The sequence below is a fragment of the Leguminivora glycinivorella genome, chromosome 16, assembly GCF_023078275.1.
Source record: "Leguminivora glycinivorella isolate SPB_JAAS2020 chromosome 16, LegGlyc_1.1, whole genome shotgun sequence".
In the NCBI taxonomy this organism is placed as follows: domain Eukaryota; kingdom Metazoa; phylum Arthropoda; class Insecta; order Lepidoptera; family Tortricidae; genus Leguminivora; species Leguminivora glycinivorella.
Window position 1 is genome coordinate 17,674,000 of NC_062986.1, and position 15,912 is coordinate 17,689,911.

Genomic DNA, 15,912 nt, shown 5'->3' on the forward strand with positions numbered 1-15,912 from the left:
CGCGTTTCGTAATATATTTATATAACAAACTATATATTTTTATAAACTGCATAAATGTGGCTTTTTATAGATATTTATTGCTTTTAGATATATATTGTGTAGAAAGAGGATAATGTTAAAAAAAATTATCACATTTTTAATATTTTTTTAAATTTTTGTATTTTTTTAAATTTTAAGTACATTAATCACTAAAATAGCCATAAACTACAATGATTACGGCTTTCGTGTGTTAAAAATAGTGATTATACCTGAAATCATTGACAAAACTTATTGAAATGAGCATTCAAATCACTCTATCGGGCGATGTAAATTATTTTTTATCACTCGTCCTATAATATATTTCTAAAACAAATTATACATTTTCTAAAACTAGATAAACGTAGCTATTAAATAGTATTTTTTATTTTAAAATAACTATTACGGTTTTTATAAAACGTGCAAAAACGCGTGTTGTTCTAAAGTACATTTGTTTTGTTCCAAAAATGAATTCCTCGTCCTTCATTTATCCGAAAATGATATATCGCATGCCCTATTTTGTATAGTTTTAGAGAAATATGGTTTCAAAGGAAGCGCGGAGGCGCCAGCCTTCCCCCCCTCCTCCCTCCTAAATTAAGGGGGGCTCTCGATGCCTCCCGATCTTTATCTACTCAGGGCCACCCAAGGAACAACCTGTGCCAAGTCTCAGTGCTTAATCATAAAATGCAGGGTGTTGTGCAATAGCGTCCCAGCTAAGGGGAACGAATGCACCCGTATGTGGTTAGTGTTCCATTTATCCGCACAAAACGATTTGCCTCATCCTTTGTAATGCGGACTGCAAAGGAATGGAATGCGCTCCCAGCATCGGTGTTCCCAGAAAAATACGACCTCGGTCTCTTTAAACGTAGAGTGAATAGGCTATTACTGAATCGGTGAGCTCCATCTTAGACTCTGTCTTCACTTCCCATCAGGTGTGACTAGGGTCAATCGCCGATCACCCCATAAAAAAAAAAAAATCCTCCCTGTGAAGGAAAATTTCCTATCATAGCGAATGTCCTATCGTAGGGAATTTTCTCGGCGACGGCCACATCACTAAACGCATGGAATCAGTAGAATGAAGGGAAAATGTAAATCACAGTTTTATGAATACTATCATTTTAAATTATGCCTTCCCTAATCGTATGCATTAAACATTGCATATATCGCATACAAGTAGGTACCTAGGTAAGTACGAGTATCTATCTAACTTTCACTGCCAAGGAAACAGTTGCTCAAAGCTCTAAGATAGTATAAGTGAAGTCGTTTATACACCGTGTTTTTTTGTTTTCCGTTAAATTCCACACGTCGTTATGTTCATTATCAGGAACCATCCTGTATATCACTTTTAGTTAAATTCACCAAAAAAAATCATCGTTTTCATACATAATAAATATAATATTTATTAGTGTGAATTACATTCAAGTTAGTGTCAAGTTGACGGCACATGTCAAAACAAATAACATTAGGAATTGGTAAAGGCTGTCACATACATATGCAGTAATTATCTTATTTTTTTTAATAACCGTAAAAGTTAAGACGCTTGTTTCTTAAGTCCTCTTGCACCAACCACTTAACTCAGGGTTAGTGGGCTGTCATCTGTCAATTAGATATAAAATGGTGGGTTAACCTTCGAGTTAACCCTCCATTTTCGTTGGTGCAAGTGGCCCTTAGAGAAATTAATAGTATTTGATCTAAAGAAACTTTGCTATTCAAGTTGGACAGGCGTTTATATTTCTGCTTGCTTCAAAGTCGGTTAAGCTTTTGCAAGGTTCTTACAAGGATACAGTTTGTTATGTCACCTTATCATAGACAATGATAATTATGACTTTTAAATTGACAGGTGGTAAATCGCGGACTTTTATGTACACCTATGAAGACAATTTCACCTTAGAACGTTTTCACATTATCCGATCCGATATCGGATGTCGGAAGGATTTCAATAGAAAAATCCAAGATGGCGCCTGCAATGTATGGGATATCGGTCCGACATCCGATATCGGATCGGATAATGTGAAAACGCACTTATATGTACATGTACAGTCAACCAATTGGAACACTAGGCTACTGTAGAACTATGTCATAATGACGTTATAAATCAGATTGTAAGAAATCTCTCACTGCTTGTCATTTTGACATGGTTGTATATAGGCTTCCAATTGGTTGACTTTACATTATGTTGTTATTATCTTAAACGGCTTTGTCTGTAATTATATTTGGCTGCTTTTTAGGGTTCCGTATCTCAAAAAGGAAAGCGGAACCTTTATAGGATCAGTCGTGCGTTTGTCTGTCCATCTGTCACAGCCAATTTTTTTAAATTAAGTTCTAAGTCAGCATGATTTTTCCCGTCTTTATTAGCAAATCTCGTTACATTTGAACCAGTTTACAAAAAGCTTAACCAATTTTATAGGTACCAAAGTCTTCCACAAAAATTACTCTATTCCTATTTGAAAACCTCATAAAAACACGTTTACATTTTTGAGTTTATTGATGCGAACATTCTAATAGACACACAGACAGACGGGTAACTTTGAAACGGACTAAAAATAGTCGCTCCCGTGTAAAGAAAACGAGCGATTTATAGTTCACCGCTCGGCGTCGAACTATAAGGCCACGTCCACGTCCGTCGACCGATTGTTTGCACGGTTAAGTGTATATTCATTGTCCAGATCCCCGTCCGCGGTCGATCGACGACGGACGTCCGCGTAGTATGTTCCTAGCTTTACTGGCTCACGCTATCATCGCGTCTCTTTTATAAAACAAAATAGACAAAAACTAATTTTAACACTGACGTAGGTATCCTATCCATATCGCACTTAGGTATTATATTTTACGGTCAAAGTTCGAATCGGTCTGTCAAACAAATAGGATAGTTCCGATTTGATAGGACCGTTCCCAGGTTTTTTATTTTTCTCATACGAGTATAAACCTGATAATGCTATGCCCATTGACGTCAAAGTGATATTAGATTGCTTTTGTCCTATGAGTAGGCAGCTTCTCTGGATATAGCCACAAAATTAAAATTAAAAAACAATCCCGACATAAGTAGTGGAACGATTTTTATGAAACATGACTAAAAGCACTTCCGACTAATTCAGCTATAAAACAAAAAAAAACTAAATCTAAATCGGTTCATCAATCTGTTCTGGAGCTACTTTGCCACAGACAGACACACACTCAAACAGACAAACAGACAGGCACGTCAAACTTTAACACTCCGTCATTTTTGCGTCGGGGGTTGAAAAGAGAGTAAGAGTTATACTTTTGCACTTTCGAAATCGAATGACATTCTTGCGTGTGGTGATGTGGGATAAGAATTTCATCATCACTTCCCTCCGGTGGGTAAAATTAGCACGGTATGACCATTTTTAAGGAAGAATCTTAAGGAAGTTTATACATTGTGCAAATCGACATAACATAAACATAACATGTCGCTTTTTGTGGGGGCCCATCTTGTGGCGACGAGTCACCGTCTGCCGGAAATAAAATTGGATACCGTTTTATTAGGCAGGCGTCCGGTTTTTTATCCATAGCCCAGTATTTAGTCCATCACTTTCATCAAAATAGCTCAGTTCATTTTAGATTCCATTAACTCTCAAATAGTCCTTACACCCTGGCGGGTGTTGCCTCTGCGTGTGTCCCATGATACGGGCAAGGGCAACATCCGCTCGGTGTACCCCTTACATTTCATTAAAGTGTCGAAAGGGCCTCTACGTGTTGGCTTCGGCCCCGCGCACGCCTCCCAAAGGTCCGGAATACCATTGTTCCGTGATGGGAAAGACATACAAAAAAAAAAGTAGGTAAGTATCATTAAAAGATTTAGATGTATATTTCGCATCCGAAATAATCCGGTAATTCAATAACCTAACCACAAAATTAACATTTTGAAAAAATCCCCGACTGCGACATAGTAGACCGATTTTCATGAAACATGGCTAAGAACACTCCCGACTAACTCAGCTTTAAGACACACACACACACAGACAGACAGACAGACAGACAGACAGACAGACAGACAGACGGACAGACAGACAGACAGACACGTCAAACTTATAACATCATTAACATTTTGCGTCGGGGGTTAAAAATAGCTAAATAATATACATTATTTATTATGTGTATTTACGTCACTATTACCATTAATAAGCAAACAGTGACGAAGTAGGCGTCCCGCGAAAGCGATTTAATATAACTATAAACTATTGACCATGATATTCACAAACAGATTCGGTCTCAAACCTATCGTTTACTAGTTTAGAGCGAAATTTGACCTCAAAAAAAAAACAGAATTCGCCATAGAACCTAATACTAATATCATACTTATACATTTTATGCAATAATTGATTACATCGTTTAATAAATATTTATATTAAAGGTTTTATAATTTACTAGTACATATTTAATATAGACTTTCATAGTGGTATTACAAAAGTGTAGTGAAAAAATGTTTATTTTAAAAATGATTATAATACCGTTTTTATTATATTTCGTGTGTAGTGCGGAGGGGAAAATTTTCGATTTAAATGGTAAGTTCAAATGTTTGTGTTTTTTTTATTTATGGATCTAGTTTTATTCACCCCGTGGTCAATTGTGTCATTTTTTAGGGTTCCGTAGTCAACTAGGAACCCTTATAGTTTCGCCATGTCTGTCTGTCCGTCCGTCCGTCCGTCCGTCCGTCCGTCCGCGGATAATCTCAGTAACCGTTAGCACTAGAAAGCTGAAATTTGGTACCAATATGTATATCAATCACGCCAACAAAGTGCAAAAATAAAAAATGGAAAAAAATATTTTATTAGGGTACCCCCCCTACATGTAAAGTGGGGGCTGATATTTTTTTTCATTCCAACCCCATCGTGTGATATATTGTTGGATAGGTATTTAAAAATGAATAAGGGTTTACTAAGATCGTTTTTTGATATTATTAATATTTTCGGAAATAATCGCTCCTAAAGGAAAAAAATGTGCGTCCCCCCCCTCTAACTTTTGAACCATATGTTTAAAAAATATGAAAAAAATCACAAAAGTAGAACTTTATAAAGACTTTCTAGGAAAATTGTTTTGAACTTGATAGGTTCAGTAGTTTTTGAGAAAAATACGGAAAACTACGGAACCCTACACTGAGCGTGGCCCGACACGCTCTTGGCCGGTTTTTTAAAATTTGTACCGTATACAATAAGTTTTAATCGAATAATTTAATTTTACATCTAGAAAATAGAAATATTTTAAAATAGTTATTAGGAATCCACCCCGCTTCTCAGGGGCTATGCAAAAACTAAACAAAATTATAACTTTAAAACCTTTCACCCTATTTAGGAGTACAAAGTTAATAACCACATGAAAATCCAGTCTGTAGGTTTATAGTTTATACTTTTTTTTTATTAATAACCTAACCACAAAATTAAAAAACAAAAAAAAAACCCCGACTGCGACGTCTGCGACATAGTAGACCGATTTTCATGAAACATGGCTAAGAACACTCCCGACTAACTCAGCTTTCATACAAAAAAAAACTAAACGTAAATTGGTTCATCTGTTCAGGAGCTACGATGCCACAGACACACACACAGACAGACAGACAGACGTCGTTTTTGCGTCGGGGGTTAAAAAGTAGACATGTTTAATTAGATATATTTATTAGATTACGAGATTGCGTTTTGTTCCTTTAGCCACAGCTTCTTTTCTGCGACGCGAAACTAAAACGAAACGCCGCAAAAGGTAGTCTATAGCGTTTCGTTTCGTGAGCGTTTGTGCCATTAGGCTAATACGTACCCTGATATTTCGGCGGCGTCGGCGCGTTGTCTACACAACTTTAACGTCCACCCGCCGTTTTCAGTTTTCCATGAGCATGATGTATGTAACTGCGTCGAAATATCAAAAAGGTTTACTCTCTTTAGTCTGTGCTAGCACATTAATATAAAAATCAAAAGATAACATCCATAGGAATTATAGGAATCCCTAAAACTAAATACATAGCTCTTTCTAAGACTTTCCAAAGCATTAGTTGATTATCAATGGACTGACCACAGATACGGAGTATAGAAGAATGCCGCCATTGTTCACCATGGACGACCACCGCGACTGCCTTCTGGAGCCAGGAGGGACGTACTGCGTTGTAGACCTGGAGTTGTTCTCTCACCAGGAGTCAGACCTATTGAAGATGATCCATGTTAGTATTACATTTGCTTAATATAATTGCCGTGGCAAAAACGGTCCGAGTGATGGGAAGCGTATGAATTCTTGCGGCTTCAGGGGTGCTGTCAATTTTAAAGAAACTCTCGGTATTGACCTTTTTCCACTCGGGATAAAATTATTTTTAAACCGCACAGTGACCACTTAAAGTCAAGCTGTAGGATGATATTTAGTTATTAATGCCTAATTGGTATAATTAAATCTAGGATGGAACCCAACACAATCTAATAATGTACAGCGGGGCAAATCTTGACTGGGGGCAATTGTAACTAATCATTTTTTTCCATTATTACGCTATGATGTTGAGTTCTACATGTATCCACTGAACACGCCTAGCATCTACAACCGGTGGACACTCTATTTAATAATGCAAACATTGCAAATCATCGAAAAAATGGACCAATTACATTTGCCCCCCAGTCGAGATTTGTCCCGCTGTACCTTAGGTTAAATAGTAAATTTGTGGCTAAAAATAACTGCTACTGCCTTAGTGTTGTCTAAATGCCGACGCTCGATTTACATTATTGTGGAATGGCTCTTAATATTTTCCCTTAGTTGAATAAATTTCATTATTTTCAGGGTTACTCAGAAGTAACAAACAAGCACTACAACCACACACAACTGCACAGAGCCGTCTGCCTCACACAAACCTGCAAGTCCTACATCGGTCGACGAGACACCAAACACGAAATTGACATTTCCACCATCTTGGAGACCTGTCTCAACGCATCTATATGGAAGGAATATAAGTTACAAGCAAGGGTCCTAGCTTTGAAGGAGTGTCAAAGACAAGGAGATACGGTTACTTATGATGCTAGTGACTATACCTTGGTTGGCGTGATTTTAGTCTTGATTGTGCTGAATTCAATTGGGACTTTCTATGATGTTTTTAAAAAAGCGAACACAGCAGGTAGGTTTCAGTTTGTGTTTTTTTCTTGCAAATTGATAAAGTGATTAAAAATGTAATAATGCCATTAGTTTTTTTAACCCCGACGCAAAAACGACGGGGTGTTATTAGTACAATAAATTATTTTTCTAGAAAAGCTACATAAGACAGTTAATTAAATCAAGCTTTTTCTTCCCACTTAAATTAAGATAGGTACATCTAGGAAGGTAATTTATTTAGTAGGTGCCTACGTAATATTATTTTACGGATTGAAAGGCTCTGCTTCTAGTGAACAACTTGGACTAAGGGAGTCAGTATTTTTATTCGCGAGTTTTGCATTGCTTCCGTCGTAGAAGTTGATCAATATACGCTACATATTTGTGACAACTTTAACACCCTGTGATGATTTCAGGTAATCCATATTTGATGTCGTTCTCCCTGCTGCGAAACTGGGGAAAGCTGGTGGCACCGAGCGGCGTGGGGCCAGAGCCTAGGCTGAGACGCTTCAAATTATTCAATGGACTTAGGTAATACGTTTAATGTGACATTTGAATCATGTATACATCTACTGGTACAGTTTTGATCCGTGATTGCTCAAAAAGATCTGAAAGTCTGCCAATTTACGCAAGTTTGACAGGACTGGCTTATCTCGAACACACTTGACCCACAACTACCTACCTACGTACCTACTCATGTATCAAACCTGACATCGTGAGTTACGTTCTCGTCTTACGCGATTTCAATATGGATAGCGAGAACGCAACGTATGCTAGGCCGTCAGGTTATCTGTTGTCTATTATGCTTGATACCTCGAATTTGATGCTGTGTACCGACCGTGCTTTTGATTGAAAAACTTACCGCGCCGAATTTACGCCCCAATGTTTCTTTATTACGTCTTCCAGTAGGCGTGTAATTCCCACACAAGTTGCATTCGTCTGTTTTATCCCTTGTGTTATTTAAATTTTCAGGACAATGACGGTAGTGTGTGTGCTCTTTTCGCACACTACCTTCGTAATGAACAATTCGTTTGTCAAGAATACAGCCTACATAGAGAGGGTAAGTTGATTTCAAACATTGGAAGAGTAGCATAGGTTAGATCGGGTATAGTTGTCTCATAGACCATAACAATTTAGAGGATAAACATCATTGCAAAAAGAGATCTCTTGCAAACTTTCGTCCCTGGTAAGTGAACTTGATGTATCTTCTTTGGTGCCATGTCCATCTAATCGGCGTCGGCGGTCAGCATGGCTGCGTCTTTTTTTTTTTATTTTTTTTTTTTTTTTTTATTATAAATGGGCTTACTCTTGACCACAGACTAGCCAAAGGCAAAGACGTGGCCTACGATGGAGTGAGCTCGCCCAGAAGATGCCTGTTCACTTTTTGTCTGCGTCCAGTCTTTATTGTTACCTATCCAATTATATCTATCTAAATCTACCTATCCCTCTTCTTCCCTTGAATTTTCCTCGGCATTGTTTGTAATAAGACGTATTTCTTTAGACAACCAACTTTATAGACACCCTTAAAGATACCTATTTTTCTGCTCTTTAACAACAACAAGATATATCAAACATTGTATAACTTAATTACAGGCAGGAGACGATCCGTCAAAGCAGATCCTGTACAATGGGTCTTTAGTAGTGTCAACGTTCTTTGTGATGTCCGGGTTCCTACTAGCCTTCAATTTTGAGCTTCACGCTGAGAAGCATCGCGTCAGCTGGCTTGAGTTGCCCAAGGGAATGATGCTACGATGGCTGAGGTTAGTTCAACATAAACATTCGATAATATTATTAATGGCCTCTTTTCAGTGCAATATGACTTTCTAACTTTTTTTTTTATATGACAATCAATTCCTCCAATTCGCTTTAAGATACAATAATTAATAATAATAATCATCATCATCATCAACTTATTAATACTGTAAATTATATACAATATATAAAACTTAATAATAACTATACAAAACTAATTGAACTAAATACTTAAAAATAAACTTATAATAAATAAAAATGATGCTAACAGTTAAATAAGGAGGTACTTTCTAACTGGTGTTTGATTTCTATATGAAATTATCGCGTCAACTGGTTAGAAAGAAGAAGATACAGTACTCGTATAATTATGAAGTGGCGTGCAAGGAATGACGACTGAAAATATGAGGTAACTCAACACTGTAGATTTGAGACTTCATCGCCATTTAATAGTCATAACAATTTTGTACCAGAAAAATTATAGATCTTTTTTGAGACAGTTATTTTGTAAAGGAATGAGGAATTTCCAGACATTTAAAAGAAACCCTACTAAATTTCAGATTGACCCCAGCGTATGCCCTAATCCTGGGTCTAGTGGCGACTATAGTGAGACGCTTAGGTGCTGGTCCTCTGTGGAACCAGATGGTGACCGTGGAGAGTGATGCCTGCCGGCAGTATTGGTGGGCTCATCTGCTGTACATCAACAACTATATCTATGATGACAACCAATGTATGCCGCAGACTTGGTGAGAAACAATTTTTTGACTTCAGTTTGATGTAAGTCTCTTGAGAATTATTTTGAAAAGCATAAATGATGGTCAGCATGTTAGGCGATGTAGTCGACTTACACCGACCTGTTAGGTAGACTTTGCACTGAAGAAAGATTATATTTATGATGGTTTATATGAAATTAGAGTTTTCAGACACATTTGTAGCACTTGTAGTCTAATGGAAAAAGCGTGCGACTTTCTATCTAGATGTTGCGGGTTCAGTTTCAAACGCTTGGTACTAATAAGTTTTTCTGAACGTATTTACCTTGTTCATTTTTTGACTTAGCCGCTTTCGTAATAATTAGTTTCCTAACTGCAAAATATTATCCAGGTATTTAGCAGCTGACACACAGCTCTTCGCTCTAGGGCTGGTCTTCTGCATAGTGGCGCGTACGCAGCGGTCACGCAAGATCATCCTCGGCCTGATGATGGTTGTGTCCCTGCTGACTCCTGCGCTGCACACGTACTTTGAAGATCTGGATGCCATTGTCAGCCAAGGACCGGAGTAAGTTATTTTTTGAGTTCATCATTGGCCACATAAACTTTCACTGTAGGGTGATATTGTTTTTGGCTTGATGATGGAGTGTCTTTGCTAATTCTTTCATTGCACACGTATTTTGAAGATCTGGACGCAGTCGTGAGCCAAGAATCGGAGTAAGCTTCTTATGTCTGTAACAAGTTACACCACGGTGACAATTGTCGCCTGAAAATGATATTATGGCTGCTGAGTGCCAGTAGTAGTACAACACTGATTCAAACTTACACGATTTTTACACATATTTAAAATTACAAACGTTATTTATATAATCGCGTATTGTTATGTTTTTAACACTGATCTCCAACGTTTCAAGGACGGCATTGTCCCCGTGGTCTCGGAGCAGACTGGCTTAAGTTGACATCTCCCGTCCCGTTCTAGTTAAGTTTTGGAGTCTCTTTCTTTTTTTGAGAATTTTATCAAATTCGTGGTAATGTTATTGTCTATCGCTTAAACTTGCTATTTTTTAAATACCTCTATTTACGGACTCTAAACCTACCGTTTGGGTCAATCCGCTACAAGGGTAACATGAGTTACAATTTTATGGCATGTTCCATTTATTCACGATGCAAGTTCAAGTGATAGGTAAAGTGTTACTTTTCCGATATATGCATAGATCCTCTCATTTGCAGCTGTACAAATAGTTCAAATAAACAGTCAATGAAATCGTGACTCACGTTACTTTTACGTGGATTCACCCGTTTTCTTTCCCAGGATCGTGAAGAGTATATATAAGACCGACAACGTATTCAGACACGTATATATTGCTGCACACACGAACCTGGCCTCATACACGCTGGGTATAGGAGGCGGCCTGCTGGCGTACCACTGGCTCACTGAGGGGAAGGACTTTGAACAGTTTAAGGTGAGAATTTCTAAATATACCTAACTACGCTTCGAAAATTGCAGAATACTTCATACAAACTTCCACCTCCCATTTTAAGGAAGCGGGGGGTTAGAAAGAGACAAAAAGTAGCCTATGTCACTCTCCATCCCTTCAACTATCTCCACTTAAAAAACACCTCAGTTAGTTGTCCCGTTTTGCCGTGAACGACGGACAAACAAACAGACACACACACTTTCCCATTTATAATATGAATACTAAATTAAGTGTTGTGTTCGAATAATTATTGTTAGATTTGAACAAGACTAAGCTGTCACTGCGATTTGATACCGATATATTGGTTATAAAAATCAAGATAATAAGATGCTATAACTGAAATTTCAATTAAATAAATCTATTGGATGTAAAATGCTTCTAACACCATTGACGTAATTTTAGACGTAACCAACCATAGAAGATTCATAGCGTGTCTCGATCTTGATGTACTTGAGAATGAAATATTTAAGAAGTTGTGTAGCTAAGCGAGGGCAAAGCAATATAATTTCTACGAAAAAACTTCGATAAGTAGACGTTGGTTGGTTGGTGGAAGAAAATAAATATAATAGTCTACTATTTTTTGATCAAAGTAATTTGCGATTGCTGTTGATTTTAAACACACTTTTACCATTAAACACACTGCATCTGTCGTACTTTATTGCAAATATCATTAATCATTATTCTATGTTCCAGAAATACCGTTACCTGCTCTGGCTAACGTTCCCCTTCGATACCTGGTGATCCTATCCGGGGCCCTATTCTACGGCACTACTCGCGCACCGCTCGCTCTGCGAGTTTTATACGCCGCCTTTTACAAACCCGTCTTCCAGTTGTTGGTCGTCTTCTTTACGATCTGTATGATATTTAAGACAGAAAGTGAGTAAATATTGTTATTATTTTATTAATTTATCAGACTTTTAGCCCTGCAGCCTCCACCGAGCGTGGGGCTTTTAGTTAATGTTGCTCCTCAACGCACCGTTGGTGTAACTGCGTAGACAAAAATGTCTAATTTATACTAGTGCCATCTGATTGGCACTTTGCTTTTAAAGAGAGGCTGTCTCCGGAGCGCCGGCGTTTTTGCGTATCGGTGCATTCTAAAAATCGCTGTCGCGCTCCTACCAGCAGCACTAGTGTGCGAGTTTTCTTAAAACGTATCTAGTTTGCTACTCTAAATAGTCTCAATGCACTACTCATACTACATTTATACTGTGTTATATTAGAAATAAAGTGAAGTTGAAATTAGATCTCAAGCCCCACGTTGGGCGCCAATTATGTCACCGGTATACTATGGAAAACGCCCGGCTGGTCTGGTGACGTGATACTAGGGTTATGAAATAATAAAAGGAATACCAGTATTTTATAAACTCCTTTATTATACACCCTAAATAAAACCATCTAACTCAGTCAGTAAACATGCGACGTTGACGCAACTCCGGGGAGAAAACATTTTTCATAGCGCTGGCTAGACCTCGTCGCCCAAAAGACGCTAAAGTGACTTAGTCAACGCTACGCTTACGCTTGAATCCCACAAGCGTATTATACTTTTATTAGTTTTGTAGCCGTCACATTTAAACTACTTGCAGCCTTCAATTCAAAGCATCTTCTGGGCAAGCTCACTCCATCGTAAGCCACATCTTTGCCTTTGGCTAGTCTGTGGCCAAGAGTAAAAATAATAAAATAAAACACACTTTATTTCTTTTCTAGAGGTGTATCGTGGAATCGTGGAGTGGCGAGGCTTCACGTGGACGGGCCGGGTGTCGTACTGTGCCTTTTTGGTTCACACCCTATTTCTGAGAGGGTTCGCTGGCTCTTTTGTGCAGCCTGTGAATCTCAGTGACTACTTTTTGGTGAGAACTCATAACATATAAGCAAAAAACTCTCAACACATCATATAACTTAGGAGTATATAGTTCGTTTGGAAAGGAAAAAGTTGTGAAATGATACATTCTGTAAGCGTTAGGCCTGAGTGGCGTCCATGGCAATGGCAAACAATGACTACATAAAAAATGGCATTCTGTTTAGTCCGTCAGTTAGATCTTCCAAAAATACTGAACACATATTTTTCGCTTTATCTAATTAATGGAAAAATACAAAGATATAGAGCATCAAAGTTCCGGAGTGTGGGCTTGTGACATCACTTCTAAGTAAAAATTGTACCTAGGCGTGACGTCACGCGAAACTTCAACGCACTGTACCGTCGTCATTTTTCGTATACGAGGAAAAAGAAAAAATACGTGTCTAAAATTCTTTGATAATATAACTGACGGACTAATTAGTTTTTTTAGTCGTCTCGCCTATTGAAGCTCAGAAGTTGCCTGAGTCGATGCAGGCAAGCGTGCATCCACGCTATGCAGCCTATCTAGCGCCCACTCAGGCCACCGAGGTTTTACATAGGCTTTATTAACTTTTCTATTTTTGTGTGGTTTTTTGTGTGGTGACGGGTTAAGAATTTCACCACCCCCTTTCTTCCCGTGGGTGTCGTAGAAGGCGACTATGGGATATGGGTTAAATTGTGGCGTAGGCGAGAGGCTGGCAACCTGTCACTGCAATGTCACAGTTTCGTTTTCTTTCAACCCCTTATTTGCCAAGAGTGGCACTGAAGCTGTAGTAGTTTCATGTGTTCTGCCTACCCCTATATGGGATACAGGTGTGATTGTATGTTGTTGTTGTTGTTGTCTATTTCCGAACAAAGTCTAGACGTAATTGTTATTTTGTTTCAGGTTATGGTCCTCGCAGGCACCATCTTCTTGTCTTTCGCGTCGGCGGCCATCTTATGGCTCTGCGTCGAGGCGCCGGCCAAAGAACTGATCTCAGCGGCGATGAAACCCAGACCTAGAGTAGAGAATACTAAAATATAGTTTATTTAGAAAATTGAGGGGTTAATCCGATAAATTAAGATCATTTTTCATTGAAATAAGAATTTTGTGGAAATACACATAGTTCGAATGAGGAGGCACATTGACATTTTATCTCGCCAGGCGGCGCCTGTTCAAGTTTCTAGGCATGTCATTATCATTCATATGTGAGAGAGAGAAAAAACACATGATCTTCTCGCTCTCACGTATGAAATTCTTTATTCTGTGCAAAGTAAGTGCAATGGACTAATAGGGTGGTGCCATCTGTCATAACCTTTATGTGCCTCCTTATTGTAAAAGCCAGTTTGCTCAACTTGTCAGTGTTGATCGCTAACCCCTCGAAAATATGTAGGTTTAGAATGTTTGTGAGAAGTATTAGATATGTGAGGAGAAACTAAAGAGATTGTTATATGTTTATTTAGTAAATAAAAAAAAATAAAAAAATAAGTATGGGAATAATTTAATTTTGTGACATTCTCAATCAAAAAGTTTTCTTTGTTGTCGTTGTTGATAAGATGGAAATGGCGTCTTATTCTCAACCGACCATAAAAGTACCCTTTTTGTTGAAGAGTGCCAGTGGACCAGCACAGCAGCAGCGTGGAACGGGTATCGGGCACATTTGTCGGCGTGGAGGATGTTCAGAGTGTAAAATAAACACTGATTCATGTAGCGTAAATACGAAGAGTTTATTGTTATAATAAATCATGTATTTACAGGTCAGGATTAATAAGATTAACATGAATATAAAAATTAAGATAGCGCACAAGACTAGCTTCACGGAAGGTTACAACCAGAGAGAGAGAGAGCAATATCGGAATACAGATACGACAGTTTTAAGTGACATAAGCTGTCACTGTCATGCATAACGTTTTGTTACCTGCTTAAATATATCTAATACTTTTGATTGAAAATGACACGTTTAGCGTCCTTTTGACCCTACTTGTGCCTTACTCCAAACCAAGCCTCCGCCACAATGTACTGCAGTTTTAATCAAGCGCCTAAATAAATGAGAAACAAATGAACAACGTTTCAATATTACATAGTTCGAAAAATCACAGGCGTTAACAAAAGCAAGTCGGTAGCATCGGTAGTGACCCTGCCTGCTAAGCCGCGGTCCTGGGTTCGAATCCGGTGAGGGCATTTATTTGTGTGATGAGCACAGATATTTGTTCCTGAGTCATGGATGTTTTCTATGTATATACTTATGTATTTATCTATTTAAGTATATATATCGTCGCTTACCACCCGTACTACAAGCTTTGATTAGTTTGGGGCTAAGTTGATCTGTGAAAGGTGTCCCCAATATTTATTATTATTATTTAAAAGGTTTGAATTTAATACTACAAAATTGAATGGATTGGACGATGGATTTCAGCGCAAGTGAGTGCTGGTGCCGTAGCCGAATGGCATTTCTGCGACGCGAAACAAAAACAAAACGCCGCGATAGGTAGTCTGGCTCTGTCGCGCCAATATGCAAGAGCGACAGAGATACCTACGAGCGTTTCGTTTCGTGAGCGTTTGTGCCATTCGGCTACGTACCCTGATGCTATAGCGTAGCGGTAATAGCGTGCGACTTTCATTCAGAGGTCAATGGTTTAAATTCCGGAACTTTTCAATGAGTTTTCGGAACTGAAGCAAATACAAAATATTATTAGTTACCTACGAGTAGGTATTTGCTACAGGCGAGTCGCTTTTCGGTGAAGGAAGACATCGCGAGGAAATCAAAAGTAAATAAAGCCTAGTTTACCCTCTGGCCAAAAGGTCAATATATCATCACTGTCAGCTACTGATGTGAAGACGGAAAGTTTCCAAAATTCTGAAATTTTCACATAGGAAATCTTCTGAAACTTTCCATACTTTGTATGGACAATTATATGGATGGCAACTTACCATTTCATAAATTTAAATTTCCTTTATTTTTTGTGAAAGTTTCGTGAATTTTTCAAGAAATTTAAAATTGTTTTGGAAAGTTTTCGCAACTTGCACATCACTATACCACAGTATAATAAAGAGTACTATCGTACAGTATGGCCACTACCG

At 38.2% G+C, this 15,912-nt stretch overlaps 1 protein-coding gene across 1 annotated transcript; it reads left to right on the top strand.

Annotated features, from left to right (window-relative positions):
- Positions 1 to 4,351: 4,351 nt before the first annotated feature.
- On the top strand, positions 4,352 to 14,302 carry LOC125234685 (nose resistant to fluoxetine protein 6-like). Its single transcript, XM_048141029.1, has 12 exons — positions 4,352 to 4,538; positions 6,039 to 6,178; positions 6,781 to 7,111; positions 7,500 to 7,614; positions 8,056 to 8,143; positions 8,677 to 8,843; positions 9,393 to 9,578; positions 9,934 to 10,107; positions 10,852 to 11,002; positions 11,711 to 11,893; positions 12,722 to 12,864; positions 13,738 to 14,302. The coding sequence occupies exons 1-10, from the start codon at positions 4,457 to 4,459 to the stop codon at positions 11,756 to 11,758; spliced, it is 1,482 nt and encodes a 493-aa protein (XP_047996986.1). The 5' UTR covers positions 4,352 to 4,456; the 3' UTR covers positions 11,759 to 11,893; positions 12,722 to 12,864; positions 13,738 to 14,302.
- The last annotated feature ends 1,610 nt before the right edge of the window (positions 14,303 to 15,912 follow it).